General features: G+C 33.9%; 1 protein-coding gene across 8 annotated transcripts in view; it reads right to left on the bottom strand.

Annotated features, from left to right (window-relative positions):
- Positions 1 to 19378, bottom strand: part of DIP2 (disco-interacting protein 2) — a 189237-nt gene that overhangs the window by 78479 nt on the left and 91380 nt on the right. For 3 of the 8 annotated variants that reach the window (XM_065367692.1, XM_065367693.1, XM_065367695.1), the window contains exon 1: positions 12016 to 14405. The exons of 3 other annotated variants lie outside the window; for them this stretch is intronic. In XM_065367692.1, the coding sequence (XP_065223764.1) occupies positions 12016 to 13465 (1450 nt within the window). In that variant the 5' untranslated portion in view covers positions 13466 to 14405. Of the gene's footprint in view, positions 1 to 12015; positions 14406 to 19378 lie in introns of those variants that run through there. 2 more of the 8 variants (XM_065367694.1, XM_065367696.1) reach the window with 1 other exon arrangement.

Genomic DNA, 19378 nt, shown 5'->3' with positions numbered 1-19378 from the left:
CATGAGTTCTAAACTCTTCGAAGGGAAAAAAGTTGAAAAAAAAGAGTTGGACTCTTATAAAAGAGTTTGAAGGTGTCAACTCTTTTTTCTTACCAACCTTGCTTCTGAAAAATTGGACAAAAAAATAGAACATTTTTGGCAACTTTGACAAACATTGAAACTTTTTGACCATTTTGGCAAGAAATGTGGCTTGAAAACAATTACGACCATTTCATTGACAATTTTGGGAAAAAATGAGATTTTTCGACAATTTTTGTAAAAATGGGACTCAATAACAATTTTGAAAAAACACGAGACTTTCTCCGGGAATTCTGGTAAAATAACAACATTTTTTTTTTTTGACAAATTCGACAAAAAATTGGACTTTTTTTGCCATTAAAATACTTAAATAGCTTTCAAATCAATAAAAATTTTACCAAAAAAACTGATAAAATTTCAGGAAAATTTGAAAAAATTCAGAAAAACTTTTCAAAATTACTGAAAGCTACAAAAAACTGATGAAATTTTAGGAAAATTAAGAGGAATCGAGTGAAAATTACGCAAAAATATGATTTAAAGATATTAAAAATTTTTGAAAAGCATCAATCTCAAAAGCTAAAAATTCCAAAATTGGGAAGAATAAACGCTAAAAAAAAATGGAACCATCAAAAATTGCAAAAACTATTTTTAACCAAAAAGTTATGAAATTTCACTAAAATCAAAAAAAATTCAGCAAAAAATGCATAAAACAAAGTTGAAACTTATTAAAATTGCTTAAAAATAATTAAAAGCGAAAAAAACTTGATAAAATTTCAATGAAAATTGGGTAGATTATTCAATGCAATAATAAAATAGATCAAATGCCACCAAAGTTGAATAAAATTGGGCAAAAATTACACGAATTATGTATCATAAAATCTGTAAGAAAAGCTTTAAAAAAAATTCCGAATCACGAACCATGAACCACGTCTTAAAAAACGATTTTAATCACGAATAAAATCACAGCATTTTCGATCAAAATATTATGACTCGAATCGAAATCGAATCATGGTCCTAATCGTCCCCAGCCCTGGCCTCGATGGCCCATCGAATAAATTTTTGATAATTTGGAATGAACTGACACAGGTGGTGAAGATAATTTTTCCCCTTCCAGAGCAATTTGAAATTTCTGCAGAAAATTGAAGATTCGCTGGAAGCTCCAGAATGGCCTAAAATAGGTACTTTTCGAAGTGGGAAGAGAAGGCGAAATGACAAAGTGACAAAATGGAGTACTTATTCATATTCTGCTTCATTTTTTTTCCATTTCGCTTGAATAAAAAAAATTATGAAAATGTTGAAAAATCGCCATAAAACTGTTTTTTTGAATTTTAATGAAAAAGAAAAATGAAGCAGAATATGAAGAAGTACTTCATTGTTCATATCACCTCCGCTCCCCACTCCAAAAAGCTCCTATTTTATGCCATTCATGGGGCTTCCAGCGAACCTTCGATTTTCTCCAAAAATTTCAAATTGCTCTAGAAGAAGCAGAAATGATCTTCTCTTCTCATATTTGCAATGTCTCGTAAAAATGTCAATTTTCAAACATTCATAACTCCAGACAAGTTCAACTTTTAACAAATCTATTTTCTGACTAAACTGTAGATTCTCTCATTTAACCACTCAGATCAAAATTCAAATCAATCCAAACACATCTAAAAACCTCTATTTCCGCTCGTTTTCTTCCCAAAAAATATAACGGAAAGTTAACCGCACACTTGCGAATCCAATACCTAGAGCCAAGTTCAACACTATGATCTATATATTTGCGAACCATTTAAAATGAATTCGCCAAGCTATTAAATTAGAACTCGTGCATTGGCACGATGCAATGTGCAAAAAAACACGCCGTAAAACTGGGCCTCTCCGTTGCACCTCCTTCCTCCAGCATCGTTTAACCTCTCCGCGATGTATATGTAATGGCTGATTAAACGGCGAACCGATTTTATGGGAAAATCGATTATTTAGTCGAACGATTAAATGCGGCAATAACTTGTACTTAAGGCATTCGTATTCTTATACATACGAATACGTAAACACAATGGAGATATGTATATGTACTGCATGTACTTTAACACAGAGAATTGAAAAGAGATGCGAAGTAGACCTCGCTGTAAAATGAGTTGAAAATACGCGAAGAAAACCATAGAAATAAAGAGAAAGAGAGAGATAGAGGAAGAAACAGCTATATAAAAGCTTTCTTCTTATACGAAATGTACGTACGTATATTCTTTGGACTATAAATAAGTCGGCGTTTGACCAAGAGTCTGCTTTCGTAAGATTGGTTTTCTGTTTTACGTCAAAGTGAATTTCGGCGTTAACAGGTGTCCGTCTGCGCTGCGTTGTTGTATATGGAAGAAGGCTAATTTGACGAGCATCGGTTTCCATTTGAGGAAGAATTAACGACGACCAAGATGTACATACGAGTACGTATGCGTAATGTACGCATAAACATTGAACATACAGAGTACCAACATTTATAAGAATAATAAAGATGATTCTCTGGATAAAAGTAGAGCGAATTGAAATAACGATGAGATTCTGTTTTCAAGAACTGAGAGATGGAACGACAGGCGAGTAGAAGACGAAAAAACTATACAGTATACGAATACATTTATGCACAATAGTTTAACAAATATGTTTGCAGTGTGTGAGGGACGACAGCTCTTCGGATGAGGTATAAAGAAGAGCAATAATGTATGGTTTAGTTTTTGTTTTTCGAATCACGTACGTACGTTTATAGTACTATGTATTACCATTCTCGAGAATAGGGCCAATTTTAAGCACGTAATTTAGCCAACTTTGCGTTATCGTTCGGCAGTGCAGCGGTTCGGTATACGAGTTTGTTTTATTTTAAGGGTTTCTGCGGGTAGATTAAGATAATTATTTGATTCGACGATTAAATACATCGGTATTACTATAAAATCGCGAATGGAATATACGAGATTCGGCCTCCTCCATATACGAGAACTTGTGTGCGGAATATTATAGTGTTTTTTCGAACGAGTAATATGTCCACCTACTCGGTGGGTAATTTTCACAATACGTTCGGCTGCTGGTACTGGTAGTCGAGAATGGTTATTTTAGGTTGAGTAATAATGGCGAAAAATTGCACCGTTTGTAATTCTTGCTCGATGTAACTCCTACGCCTCCTGTTGTTGTTGTTGTTCTACACAGACAAGACGAATTGCTATACGTGAGATGCAAATGATTGCTTGAGAGATGGTAACCCTGGTTTTTTTCAAGAATGAGAGTGGAATTTCGGCGATGTTTTTTAATGGTGATGAATTCGAAAGCTTTGAAAGAAGAGAGATTTTAAAGGACCTTTAGATGATGAAGACTCGAGATACCAACTTTTTTTAATAGATTTTGAAAATATTATTCGCAATTTCGATCATTTTGAGTCATTATCGGAAAGCCTTGAAATCTCACCCTCCCCTCCTCGGATTCTCTTGTCCCTGTAATTTCAAAACCACGTCTGCGTCCAATAGATTTTTCACAAAGGCTAAAAAATTATTGAAAATTTGCGAGTTCATCAAAATGAAAAGTAGAACTTTTAGCAGGGCATTTTAATTAGCGAATATTTTCAATTTTGGCACAAAGTAGGAGGGCAATATTTCTTTTCAGGTCTATTTTTCAATTTTCAAAAAGAACTGGAAAAAGTGCAAAAAAATCAAAATTTTGAAAAAGGGAGAGAACCAAGCAAATAACAAGACTAGAACAGGAATAACAGGATAAGCAAAGCTGTTTGAATTACAACAAAAATTGGTCAAGCTGATTTGTTTATGACACAATTCGATTAAAAAATCATAAAAAGTAAACGAAAAAAATCACCCAACATAACAGAAAATACATAAAAATGTTGAAAAATTGCTATAAGAATGTAAAAAAAAAGGTATAAAAATTACGAAAAATTACTCTTAAAAGTATAAACACATTTTGGAATTTAAAATTGTTGGAAGTATCGTGAAAAAATACTCACAACGAAGTGCATTCAAAGGATCAAAGTTTAAATGATCATGCAGAAATCCATACTTAAAATTTAAAATAATAAAAATGGCGACAGAGATTCGTAGAGCATTTTCTGAATCATGAGACATGAACCTGAAAATTTTCGAATTCCAAGTACATAAGTATTTTTCCAAAAATGACTAAAGTGTTCTTGAACATACCTAATGAATCAAAGTTTTTAAGAAAATTGCGATTAACTATTATAACTGTTCATTAGTGAACAAACCTCCTCAAAATTCTGGTTCAAGTGTTGTGAAATAAAATCATTTTAACAGATCAACTTCTTTGAAAAATCGTCAATTTGAAAAATTCCTATTCCCTGGAAAAGGCAATTATTTGAACAATCATCCTCTGATTTGAATCTCTCAACACCTCCGTAACCATAATTTTAGGCAATAGAATTCATTTTTGGATTATTTGTTAATTTTTGACAATTCAAAAAAGCAATTTTTATGGTGGTTTTTTCATTTTTTTTTCACGATTTACTTTTTTAAAAACGAAATGACGCAGTGAGCACAACCTCTCCGTGGCTTTAGCCCCCTCCCCACTCATTTTTTTTCAAGTTTCAACATAGGTATTATATTTTTTTAATGAAGCTTATTTTTCCAAAAATGACTGAAGTGTTCTTGAATAAAATGAATCAACATTTTTAACGAATTGCGATTAACTAAAACTGTTGATTACTAAACAAACCTCCTCAAATTCTGGTTCAAGTTGTGAAATGAAATCAGTTTAACAGATCAACTTCTTTGAAAAATCGTTAATTTGAAAAATTCCTATTCGCCGGAAGACAATTTTTTGAACTATCAACTTCTGATTTGAATCTCTCAACACCTCCGAACCACAATTTTAGGTGATAGAATTCATTTTTGGATTTTTTGTGAATTTTTCACAATTCAAAAAAGCTATTTTTATGGTGATTTTTCAATTTTTTTCACCATTTACTTTTTTAAAAACAAAATGACGCAGTGAGCACAACCACTCTAGGACTTTAGCCCCTCCCCCGTTCAAATTTTTTTTTCAAGTTTCAATATTATATTTTTCTTATGAAACTGAAAATTTTTTCAGTTTTGTTTTTATTACTTTATTGCTAGTAGGTGATGTCTAAAACATCTAAAGCAAAATATTGCTGAACAAAATGGACAAAAATTGAATAAAAAAAATTATTTTGGAAAAAAATCATTTCACAGAGCAATGAAAATTTAGATAATAAAATATCACAAATCAACATTTTTTGATACAATTTTCGCTAAATTCCTCTGAATTTTTTTGATGTTTTCATATCATCATTTCAACATTTTTTCGTGCAATTTTTGCCAAATTTCACTGATATTCGTCACTGTTTGGTAATTTTCGTTCACTTTGGTGCTTTTCTGTATTTTTATAACATTTCAACGAAAATTTTATTACTTTTTGGTGATTTTCAATGATTTTGCGTTACATTTTTTCATGCAATTTTTGCCAAATTCCACTGATATTTCGTCACTTTTGAGTAATTTTCATTCATTATATTGTTTTCATACTATTTTATTAACGTGTTTTCAACCCTTTTTATAAAAATTTTTACCAAATTTGACTGAAATTTCATTATTTTTGGCAATTTTTAACGATTTTAACGCTTTTCTGTTTTTTTTTTCAAGACTTTTTAATGCAATTTTTGCCCAATTGCATGGAAATTTCTACCTATACTTTTTTGAAATTTTATTTGGGTTTTTATATCATTTAATCATTGTTTGAACAAATTTTCACGCAATTATTGCGCCAAATTCTACGGTAATTTCACAACTTTTTAATAACTTTTTCCTTGAATATTTATTTCTGAAAAAAATTTCATGCAATTTTTGCCCAATTATAAGTATCAATTAAAATTGTATTCATTTTTTTTTGAATTTTTTAATAATTTTGATTCTTTTTTGGTATTTATTTATATCATTTCAACGTTTAGAATTTTTTTTCCATGTGAATTTAGTCCAAGGACGAACATGAATCTAAATCGTACTTCGCTGTCATTTCACAGATTTTTTTTTTTTGAAAATTGAAAACATCGCGAAAAATACAAAAGGGTTGTTCGTGCATTTTTTTTGGAAAAAATCACATTTTTTTCGTGAAAACACACAAATAAATAATAGTAACGCTCCCATTTTGAAAAATAAGTCTCGTTAAACTTCAATTCTTGACCTCTACTACTTGATCATCAGTCGATCATAATTATCACCTTTCATAGGCAGGCTCCTTCAATAACACAATAGAAGAATATAACTCTTCATCCATCTACATAATCAAATTACAGAGAGGTCATATTTTCACAAACACCTCCGCGCATTAAAATACCTCAATTCCCACGTCAATTTTCCGCGACTCTCTTATCTCTCGGCAGATTTACTTAAGCACAGAGTAGCCCATCCTCTAATTCCGCTCTAATTGATTCTCGCACCTCAAATAACCAACATCAACACCGACAATAGAGTTTTTTAAAGGCGAGAATTTCACTCAATTAATATTCTTCTTCTCAGCACACTGCAGAGAGATAGAGAGAGACAGAGACAGACTAGACCGGCCGAAACAAAATATGTAATACGATATATACAGTAATGTACCTATAGAATGGCCAACGGCTTCGCGGTGTCGTGAATTACGTCGAATTAACATTTCCCTGATTCCATTTACAGTGTTGTTCATGGCACGATGAGCATGCCCGAGCATTGAGAGAACCACCCATACGATTTACTATCACTACCGTATGGTTCGGTTCACTTGGTCCGTGAAAAGTAAGTCAAAGCTGATAACGATGTCAACAAAAAACATCACACCAGCGTTCAACTTCAGTCCATTCTACAATACGTCGTCGTACTTAAGCTCGACAAAATGACTATACAGTACACATAGTTGGTGATAAATTTTCATACAGAGTAATACGGTACATGGGTAAAGAGAATTAGAGATATGGGGGTCGTTAAAAAATGAGCATATTCATACTCACTCATACAGAGTACTACAGAGACAGACTTGCTGAGTACGACGACGACGTACTGTACTTGTACACTGAACAGTACACCTACATTTAGACCATATTATTATTTTCGACGACTGGTAATAATAATATAATTTCAACGAGAGCAATGACGCATTTGGCCGCATATTTTTACGTAATTATACTCCTTTGTTGGGATACGTAGGTACTTATGAAAATATAAAGTAAAGTAAGCGCGATATTTCTCAACGTTAATTTTTGAAATAATATTAAATTAAGCAAACCACCGGTATATATATAAGGTATTTTCGGTATCGGCTAACTACACGATAAATAACGAGCCATCTATACTATAATTTGCTCGAAGCCGCGATAATGCTCACAAATAAGCGCCAATTGATCGCCCCTGAACAATGCTGAGAACGAAGCTACAATTATCTCGCACATATTTTGGTCGTCATCTCAACTCTCGAGGTTTTCATTGTCAGGCGGCCGCAGAATTTGAAAGCATAACGACGACATTGAGGTCTAGGTATTACTTTGCTCTCGAGCATAGACTCGACTCGACTCGACCAAGATAATCTCGTACAATTTTGTTATTGTTTTTACAGGGCGTCAATTACCCAGGTACTCGCAATGTAAACCTCATCGTCATACTTGGAAAACAATCGAGCACATCTTTGGAGGACCGCGAACGCACAATATTAGCTAGTTAATTCGCGTCTCGTGAGCCTCTAGGACTAGCAAAGTATTCGTATATGCGACCGAGGTGACAGCTTCAGTTCAGCACACAATTAGTGGTCATTTTTCAAACCGTATATACGTGGATACCATAAACGCATATACGAGACTGAGACACGAGAGCGTGACCGAAACCCAATTAAGTCTCGTCGAGGTTTTTTCTTTATTCGTCTTCAAAACCGAACAATTCGACCAGCAACTCTAGAGAGATGGCCTCAGCATTATGCTCAGCCAAAAATGAAAACCTCCAAACGAGAAAAAAAATCTCTAAACGCGAGTCCGTTGAGTCAATACGGATCAACGAATCGTAATCAGCAGGGTTCATTGCACCGAAATCACTTCAATTTTTTCTTATCAGTTCTCTATAATGCTTGTACAGTGATCCCTCCAACCTCTCCTTCTCTCTAAACATTACATCGAATCGACACGTATCGATAACGTCCCATTCGATAACGTTTTTACGTTCAATTTCTCTCAATAAAATAATTCAACATTCTAGGAACCGTCTAATTATGTGAACAAAATGAAAATTTTACACTCTTTGAATTTTTTTCCTCATAAATTTGCACAATTTTCGTATTTTTGCGCCACCTGCCTCGATGTTTGGATTATTATTTCTATGATTAATGCAAACCGTGACTGTTTGAGCGCAGCTGAATCAAGAAGCCTCGCATAATTTTTTCATCATTCTTTTGAAAATATTTCAAAACACGAGCAAGAAACTAGACCAAAAATATAAAAAATATAACCATCATTATTTATCTTTATTTTTCAAGGACAAGAATCACCGTCATTTTTTTTGTAAGTTTTTAATAGATTGGGCGGGGGGGGGGAGATGTCTCCTAATTTTCACACATTCGAGATTTTTTTAGAAATACAGTACACTCTCGATAACTCGAAATCCAAGGGGAATGGTCGTTCATTCGGCTTATAGAGGTTTTCGAGATAATCAGTTTCGAGTTATGCAGGTAAGATTTTGAGTGCGTTCGAGTTATAGAGGTCTTACGAAATGAATGACTTAAGAGATATGTAAGTGCATAATTTTCACACATTCGAGATTTTTTGGAAATATGTAATTGTCAAAGTTGAAGGGAAGGATCAATTTCAAAATCATCAGTAATTAAAATTTGGAAACGAGCATTTTTAAATTTGAAGAAATTGCAGTGAAGATACTTTTTCATTTTTTTTGGTAACAAACGAGTTTTGAACATGGAATCTGAACAGGGTATGGGACATAAATAAGGACCCAAACTTTGATGAAAAACAAAAAAAATTTTAAAATGAAATAATATTGAATTTTTTAAAAATTCAAACACAATGGGTTTTTTGAATAATTATTGATATTTTTTTCGATCCGACTTTTCTGACCCCCTCCCCTCCTCCTTTTCCAGCACATATCCTTAAACACGCAATCAAATTATCAAAAAATTTAAAATGACTTTATGTTTTCGGAGACAGCATTCACTTTAGATACTTTTTGAATACACCCCCCCCCCCCCCCATAGCTCTCCCAATGCCATTAAAAAAAATCAAAAAATTATTATCACTATAATTTGAGAACTGGGTGCCAACTTCCAGTGTTCATTCATGAATTTTTTGAATTCGATCATTCAGTACCCCCTCCCCCTCTCAACCATATGGCCTTCATTTACGTCCTTTCTGAAACTGAGGAAATATTTTTTTGGTCATTAAAAAAATCGAGAAAAATAGCAAAAAACTGTTATCAAATTTAAATTTTTTGAATAATGACCGAGTCACACTTTTCTCAAAGCAGGGGCCTGTACCATTTCTGCCATTTTTAAAAATTCGTCGAAATCCAGAAAATTATTCTACAGCTCAAAATATGGATCTGAGATGTGAATGATGGACTCTCAGTGAACTCAATTCTAGTTTAATTGGGGTTTCGAGGGATTGAAATATTGAAAAGGTTCCTTGCAGTAAAAAAGCACAAAAAAAAAAACATCGTAGAATCAGTTTTTCCAGGTTCATTTCCAGCAAAAAATAAATCCAACAAAGCTGAGCTGAGACAAAATTTTAAAAAAAAATTAATATTTTTAAAATCCAAAAAAAAGGGGGTTTTGCAAGCATTTTTTCTGTTTTAAATTCTTTACTCTGAATAATTCATGAAAATCTTATTTAAATTTGCTTAACAAAATTTCAACTCTATACTTGAATTTTTGAAGTATTGGCACTTTATTTTGTAGCTTTTTAATTAGCATGAAGCTTTGGGCCCCAGATTTTAACATTCGAGAATTTGAAATTCAACCAATAAAACCAGAAAAGTAACCCACTGACAGAAAAATTCGTAAACTGGCCTAAGCAAGATCGAAACATCATGCAAAAATATTTCACCAGCCAAAATTTGAGGCGTTGAACGGTATTTTTTTGATTTTTGGTGAATTTTTGAAAATCAAATTTGGGCTGAAAATGGGGAAAATTTAAATTTTTCAAAATTTCCGATACGTGCCATACTTTTTTGACTCGCCAAATCGGTTGGAAACGGCTTAGAACCGTTTCGAGAAGTTCCGGAGTTTCCAGTAGATTTTTGAAACTTGAAATGTCCACAAAATTTGACCAAAATGAAGTTAGAGAGCTAGAAATTCACGTTTTATTCTAAAATTCAACATGCTAAGTCCACTGAAGGTAATTTCAAGCCGTTCTGGAACCTTCAGTGACATTTTAAAAGTTCCAGATTTCTAAAAAGTGTCATGAACATTTTTTGGAAAATTGAAAAATCCAAAATGTCGGCGGAGGATCCTGAATCATTCTTCAGTCGACTCAGCACGTTAAAATTTTATGATACAAAATAAACTTCACTTTCACAGCTTCATTCAGTGAAATTTTGAAGAAATTGCATGTTTCAAAAATGTATTAGAGGCTCCAGAACTTCTCAAAACGGTTCGAAACGATTTAATGGATTGAAAATACAATAATTACACATCGAATTTCAGTATTAAATCAACTTGCTGCAATATTGATTTTTTCCTCAGTCTTTTTTTGCTTAAATTCGATTTTAAAAAATTCACCAAAAATCGAATAGTTGTGACGCTTCTCAAGTTAATTAAAATTTTTAATAACCCAATTTAAATTTTCAGTAGGTCAATTTTATAGAAATTTAACGCGATAATAACACATCTACTCAACGATTATATAAAATAATTGGTTGATTAGAAATTATTATTTGATAGAACAGAACATCCAAAGTCCAAACCATTTTATTCAGACGATTATTAATGAATAATATCGCTCAATTTTCAGGTGAAAAAAAATCGTAAATTTTTCAAGAAAAAAAAATCGATTACTTAATCAATCGGCTGATTTAATCATATCATGACCGTTATTTTGAAATCCATTGAAATTTGCAGCAATCTCGCAGCAGATTCAAACATTTCTTCGAACACTCGTTTTATCTTCATAAAAATATGATTTACCTCTTAAGTAATTTTTCACCGAACATATTGAAATGAGTATAGTATACGTACATTTTTCAGAGAATTCAAAAATACCAAAACAATTTTTTGGTGGTGGTGGTGGGGGGGTGTTTTTAATTCCTAGACGAATAAACCCTTCGTGAGGTTCGTTTCTATCTCTATCGAATAATTTGAAATCAAAAATGTCGACCTGCATGGCCATTATTTTCATTTTCTTTTTTTTTATTTTTTCAATTACCATCAACCAACATTTCAAAATGTTCAATTCAGACTTATTGAAGAATTTTTTTTTCACCGAAATTCAGTTCGACTCTCAATGGATTATTTCGGACCCCAAAATTCAATTCCCTTCGTCATTATTTCGTCTTTTTAAGAAACAATTCATCGAAATAATTTCAAAATGCGCATTCAAGTTCTATTAAAATACGTCTGAATTTTTTTCCAAAAATTTAAAAACATCTTCAAAAAAACAAATTTTGACTCATATTAAACAATTTATGGCTCAAAATTTAATTCATTTAGCCACTGTTTTCGTGCTTTACTACAAGACAAGTGTTTTCTATCAACTAATCGAAATGATTACCTAATCTAGAGTCATTACTACGCATTGGAATTTCCCTGCTAATTCAGTGAAGTAGTTAAACACTTGTTTTCACCATTAAGAACTATTTCAAGCTCAAACCCGATATTAACTCATCGAAAAGAAGGTTTAATATTCGAGTCCCATACTTCTATCCACAATATTAGGACCCAAGATCCTTATCTCAACATTAGATGAAGCTCTGACTGCCTCAAAAAAAAAACTAGACACTCATCTTTGATTAATTTTTAATTTTCTACACTCACCATTGGTTTTCTTCACTATACGTCTATTACGTTTTAACGTGGACGGAGCACGATGTATTGGTTTGGCGACGTATCTGATATTTCTTCGCGACGATTTCTTCCTCGCTACCGGACGTCGTTTCAGATTAGGAGAATAGTTGGCCTGCTGGGCTGGCGAAATGCCTGGTAACATGTCCACATCTTCATCTTCGGATGTCCACAAATCAGTAGTGCTGTTGGTCGTTCTACTCGTATACGGGGGTGCTTCGCGTTCATCGGAGATCACTTCGTATAATTCTTCCAGATTATCGCTTTCGTCTTCGAGCAGCAATTGAGCATCGCACGGCGTGCAGTAGTCTCTGATCTCTCGTACTTCGTACACCTTTTTAATGGTAGATTTACGTTTCTCGGGTGGTACGAAAATAATCGGATCTAATTTTAACGCGTCTAACGATCTAGGAGGTCGATTTATCACCACCTGATACAAATCCGAATCGTTTCTCGACGAGCCCTGCTGCCTGGTTCTACGAGTTCGAACGTTTTTAGCGCCGCCGCCGCCGGATCCGCACGAAGAGGGTGTTCGGCGACATTCTGATGCGCCGGAGCTATACTTTTTCGAACTTTTGACCGGTTTCTTCTTGCGGAAAAAGCCATGACCTTGAGATAGAACCGGCGACAGTCTTGGTATCGAGATGGAAAACGAGAACCCGGAATCTTTACTCGAGCTGAGCAATTCGGAAGATGTCCTGTTATAGGGTATTTTGCCCGATAATCCTGCTCGGTACGCCGATGTCGCTCCTCGGAACGCCGGAACGTCGTCTTTTTTATCCTTCAAAGCGCTGTCTAAAGAATGATGAGCTCGCTGGCCGTTCGGATTGAGCTCGACGACCGATACCGGTCTGGGTAGTTCGAGACTTCGGGGTGAATTCGTCATGGCCAAAGGTGCATCCATCCAGATCCTGCCCAAACTAACGCTAATCGCCGAATCGGTCCTGCTACCGTCGTCGAGTTCGCTAGACGATCCTTTACTCGACAATGGGAATCGTTTGGGGGTCAAAATCGGCGACCTGTCTAATTTCGTCACCTCCAGCGAAGACTCGGATCCTTTTTTCGTCGTATCTACGTCTTCTTGCTGAATACATCGAATCCATTCGCCGTAATCGATGATCAACGATTCGCCCGAAGCGGCCACCGGTGGGGATTCGCTCGATTTAGCAGATTCCTTGATGACCGAGCTGGTTGGTGAGGCAGGATCTATCTCCGGTGTCTCGCAGATGACGGTGGCGTTCTTCTTTTGAGCAAATTTCGCTCCGGCTGCCGGATTTCGACATTTTCCACCCCTGTCCAGGTAGTTCTTCTTGATGGAGATACGTTTGAACGATTCGCTACGTTTGAACGACGACTCGTGTTTGTCTTTCTTGCGATGCCTGCCGATGAGCCGGCGCAGGCTGTCCAAAGTTAACGATTTCATCGCGCTGTAGAATGCATCGTCGTATTTTCAGCAACCACTATAACGAAGAATATACTCTTCTATCTCGACACTTGCACCGTTCACAACCAACGAAACGCATGTGAGATAAAATTTCCCGAAAAATTGCCAATTTTCATCACGATAAAACCCGATATAGATACACGTCAACTAATCGAACCAATTACGTCATTTGGCCGAAATTTTGCCCCTCAAAATTTTTATAACTTCGCGATTGAATTTCACCAAAATATAGCACGCTGCGAGCTCGCGATAAATTTGCTGCGCGAATAACGCGACACATAAACAACACTTCACACACAACACAACACTGGGCACTCGTTGAACAACAAACTCGTCGTCGGCAACAACACGATACACAACATCGAACGTGCCACCATCGAGCGATCTACTATTCGACTAACATGAGCTCTGCGTCGAGCGTCGAGCCGAATGCCGAATGGTAAATCTACCTCACGCCGTCGTCGTCTTGTTTACAGCGGGAGGTCAGCTAGGCCACAGTACGCTCCGCAAGGACGTCATCACAGACTGGACCGGTTGTGTTGTTAGTTCCATCGCGAACCATTCTTGCTCTTCTCGCGCGCTCTCCTCCGTATCATCCACAAGACGACTTTTTTTTTCCATTTCGTTTCATTGTAATACCCACACACACACAACGCAATCTCCTCAGCCCGTTATATCAAATCCCTTTTAACCGGTTAATCGTAGATAGATACGATAATTATACCGTCGTATCGATTCATCGCCGTGTCTTCGTCCCTTTCCCTCCATCCTTCTTTCTCTATAGTCTTCGATGAAAAAGAAGATACCCGAAATCTTCGGCTTCTCTACCACCTCTGCCTCACCCTGCCTTCGTTCAAGACAAAAGCACACAAAGCCAGACCGAATAGACTCTTGTCATCGTGTATTGAACCTTATATCGACACACTGATTTAACCCCCAACCCCCTCCCCTCATTTAACCCAAACCTCGACCGTCTCTAGTTTCCTTTTGGAAGTTAATAACATTATATCGTCGTTGTTATGCTTTCATCATTACATAAAATCATCCAGCTTACTTTAGAACCATCTCCCCCTTACAGTTTCTCACTATGTGTATAGTTTTTCTTACAGCAACGACCGATTGCCGACCCGCACCGCCATCGCCATTTATACACAATATAAAGTAAACAATTTCTATTATAAAATCATCGCGCGCCAGTGAAACTTTCATAAAAGCTCGATTAACACGGGTACGTGCTTTCAACGAGAACGTGGCGCGGTCGCGTTGTTAAAAGAAAGAAAAATAAACGCAAAAAACCCCCCCGACCGAGCACAACAACAACCTCCAGCATCGCTCGTTCACCCATGTAAATTCCTACAAGCTTTACCCAGCTCTATTTAACACCCCTTCCCAACCACCCATCCACCATTTAGAGCTAGGCAAACGGCGCTGTCGTTGTCGTCGACGCTGCCATCGTCGAGTTCATTGCGACGATTTACGACAACTTTAAATTAAAAATCTGTCGTCATTTTCTTAAGACGAAATAAAAATTCTCCACGAGAAAGAATCATAACCGCCTTTACTCAATACGACAGATCCCCTCCTTTACCCCCAACATGCTGCTTGGTTCGAAGTATAGACCAAAAAAATTCTGAATACAATTTTTTTCACTTAATGAAGCAAGTTTTTTGTTCGAAGCTTTCGAAGGAGAACGTTTTTAAAAATCATAGATACGAGCTCGAGAAGTTTTTCTTAAAAGCTTATAGTATTTTTTAAAAGGTTGTACCGGGTGTTCAATAAATTTTTTAGTCTACATTTTAGTAGCACTTGGGTGGCTGAAAATGGCCGTTGTAATTAATTTTAAATAAAAAAAATAAAAAAACAATAAAACATGCATTTTTCAATAATTACTTAAGCTTTGTATCAGCAAATGCCTAAAATTCATTGCTCAACTACTCTTTCAGAAAAAACAGGGAAAAAAGTGAAAAAATTGAAGAAATATCTAAAAATTTTCCAAAATGGTGAAAAAATACCAATTTATTTTGAAATCAGTTTCTATTTTTTTAAAAGTATTTTTTGGTTTTCATTTTTTTCATATTTTTTTGACAATTTTCTTAAAACTTGACTGATTTTTTTTTTAAATTTAAATTTTTACTTTTTTTCATGTAATTAGTAATTACATTGGTCTTTTTTAAAAATTAAAAAAACGCTTCATTTTTATAAACTTTTTTTGAAAATTATTTCTTTTCAAGTTTTTTTCTTTTCTTGGTTATTTTTTCGAATATTTTTTCAGTCATGTTTTCAGCAAATTTTACACCAACTCGTTTGAATTTCAAAAAATTTTTCTTCTATCAAAAAATGATTCATTTTAAAAAATTTTCATCATCTGACTTAAAAGCGTTGATAAATTCTGTCAAATAATCATCCATTTTCATCACCTTTTAATTTTTGTGGAGGGGGGTGGGAGGGTAATAGAAAATTAGGTAGGTGTTAATAATGAAACATCTGTAATTTTTTTCAATTTTTTGGTAATTTTTTCACATTTTTTTTTCTTTTAAAACTACTTACTTACTTGTAGTATTTCAATTTAAAAATTTCATGTCATTCAAAAAGTGTTTTGAGATTGGTTTTCATTTTTTTTTAAATATTTTTTTGGTCATTTCTTCGAAACTTGACTGATTTTTAAAAAAATATTTTTCCAATTTTTTACTTCTTTTTATGTGGTCTTTTTAAAAAATTGAAAAATCGCTTCATTTTTATAAACTTTTTTTGAAAATTATTTTTTTCCAAGTTTTTTTCTTTCCTTGGTTATGGTTATTTTTTTGAATATTTTTCTGCAAATTTTACACCAACTTGTTTGAATTTCAAAATTTTTTTTTCGATTAGAAAATTATTCATTTTTATGAATTTTAATCATCTGACTTGAAGTGTTGATTAATTTTGTCAAATGATCATTCATTTTCTTCATTTTTTAATTTTTTGAGGGGGGGATTATTGAAAATTAGGTATGTGTTAATAGTGAGAAATCTGAAATTGGAAAAAATACACCACTTTACTACTTTTCTTCTCTCTCAAATTCCATTCATAAAAAAAATGAAAATCGATGGGAAAAGAACAAAACTTATAATCAAGGGATCAACAACTTACTTGCATATCTTCTTTCACAAGAGTATGGGTAAATTCCTACCACTTACAGTCTTACACTATGAAAATGGGTACTCACCTGCAACAGAAAAAAGAATAAAATTTGGATTTAGTCAAGTTCACTAAATAAGTCGCAGTACATTGGATTATAATTATGTATTGTTTCAATTTTCCCCAAGCACAAGAGTACATAATATCTAATTAAAGAGCTTAAAAATTTGCAAATTGAAAATTCACAGCAAAATATTAAAACTAAAAATTTTCAAATTATGGTCTGCTTCTTCAATTTTGAACAAAGGCAACCTCAAGTATGAAAAATTCGCTGTTTTATAACTGGAATCCTGGAAAATCCACCAGTCAAGGAAAAATTTACAAATTGCATTTCGTGTATTATGGTTCTATTTTTCTACTCCATATTTAGCAACTTCTACTCAAACCTTCATGAAAAAGGCAATAAAGGGTAATCAGTGAACTCACTTTTCGAATTTTCAACGATTCCAAAAAATCAATTTCGAAAATAATCTTCATCAAACTCAAACCTATTCTCATTTTCCAAAACCCTTCAAAAAAACACAATGCAGCCACCATAGGTAAATAATTTTCAGATTTCGAGAACCTATTTTTTCGTCAAAGCTAAACACAATAGCGAATCTCCAGGGAGTACTCGAGTTTTCACCCCTTTTCTAAACGTATCATTCATTTGGGGGACGACGATGGAATGAGGAGTCGTTTAATCAAAACATCCTCAACGTATCGTTCATTCAATTCCCGAACCTTACCCGGGGAAACCACAGAATAGCTCAACGAAGATGTATTGGTCACTAGGGTAAAGTATAAACACATAATTATAAAAAATCCTCGCTCGATATTTTCAAAAGCATAAGAGTAGGTAAGTATTCTTCTTGCAGGAACACGGAATATCGAGATTTGTCGCGAAATCTCTCAGCTCAGGGTGCAAAAAAAAAAAGGAAAAGGAAAAAAAGGACGCAAGTAGCTTAAATATAATTCTACGTAAATGGTGGCTTTCTTCTTCGCTATATTCAAGAGATTTCTTTCTCGGAGAAAAAGAAATAAATGAAATATAATACAAAAGATTTGCGAATTTTTAAACAACTCTTCTTTTTTCCTATATTGTTGGATTATATTTTATGAAATGAAAAGGGCTGCTGAGAACAGAAGAGAAAGGAGTGTAACAATTCGAACGAGAGAATTTTCTTACAGATCCAGGGTCGCGTTAACGACCTCCATCACCCTTATTATTCGTGAAACGAAAAGTACGACGCTGTATACGTCTTCTCGCCTTCGTTGCTGCATATTTTTCTATCGTGTTTTAGGGACTAAATATAATTTATAGCAGAGAATAACCACACAAATAATTCTTTTTTATCAACTTGAACAAAAAATGAAGTCGATCGCCTGCATTTTTGCTCGAATTTTTAATAAAGTCGCCTCAGGGTGTCAGTATTATTCTCTCTTCGGAAGAAATTATTTTCGCTGACTGTTCTTGGTTTTCCAGTCCAATTTTACCAATTTTCCATTCCTTCAAATAACAACAACACTGAAATAGGATGGGGAAGCAAATCATTACAAGATGTAGATATTTTATAAATACGACAGTATGCTGGATGAGGACAGAAGCAGGACTTCTGGCAGAAGAATTATTCGATTCAAATGTTTCAATGAGGGGGGAGGGGGTTTAAATTTAACAGAATTTTTTTGGAGTCAAAATGTTTATATTAAATTTTTAATATTTGACAACTAGAAAAAATGAAAAAATAATTAGAATTCCGAAAGAAGAGAACAGCTAACTTGATGAGCTTTTCATGACAATTCAGTCAAAAAAAAAAGACTCATCCACAATTTCTGCAAAATTTGAATTTTCAATTTCGGCAAAAAGTGAAACGTTTTCACATTTTTGATAAGAGAATTAGGAATTGTTGACAATTTTAGCAAAACAAGGAATTTCTGACAATTCTGACCAAAAATGACACGTTTTTGGAAAAACACAAAATTTTTTAGCGAAATTGGCAAAAAACAGGATTTTTTGGAACAAAAAGAGAGCTTTTTAGGCAGCTAAGCCAAAGATCAATGCTTTTTGGATATTTTGGAAAAAAAACAAGATTTTTCTTAGTAGGAAATTTTAGCGAAAATCAAAATTAAAAAATGGATTTCCGACCATTCTGACAAAAAAAACAAACAGGGACTTCTTCGACAATTTTTGTTGGCAATTTTGCCAAAAAATGAAACTTCTAGAAAATGTTGATAAGAAGCAGTATTTTTCAGCCATTTTGGGCAAAAAAAATAAGTTTTCGGCAATTTTGGAAAAAATTAAGATTTTTTGAATATTTTGTCAAAAAATGAAACTTTTAGAACATTTTTACAAAAAACAAGAATTTTTTGATAATTCTGCCAAAAAACGAAACTTTTAGAAAATTTTGATAAGAAGCAGTATTTTTCAGCCATTTTGGGCACAAAAAGAAGTTTTTGGAAAATTTGAAAAAATCAAGTTTTTAACAATTTTGCCAAAAAATTAAACTTATAGAACATTTTTACAAAAAAAAGAATTTTTTAATAATTTTGGCAAAAAACTGTACTTACTCACTTTTTTAGATTTTTTTTCTCAAAAAATTCCAAAAAATCACAGTTTTTTCCAAAAATTATTCAAAAGTTTCGGGTTACCACAAATTTCCAAAAGCCCTTCCTTTGGCAGCAATTTTGCCAAAAAAGTTATGAAAATTTCACTTCGTTTTCACAAATTGCCAGAAATTC

This window comes from Planococcus citri, chromosome 5 (assembly GCF_950023065.1).
Source record: "Planococcus citri chromosome 5, ihPlaCitr1.1, whole genome shotgun sequence".
NCBI lineage: Eukaryota > Metazoa > Arthropoda > Insecta > Hemiptera > Pseudococcidae > Planococcus > Planococcus citri.
This window is presented reverse-complemented; position numbering and strand designations above follow the sequence as displayed.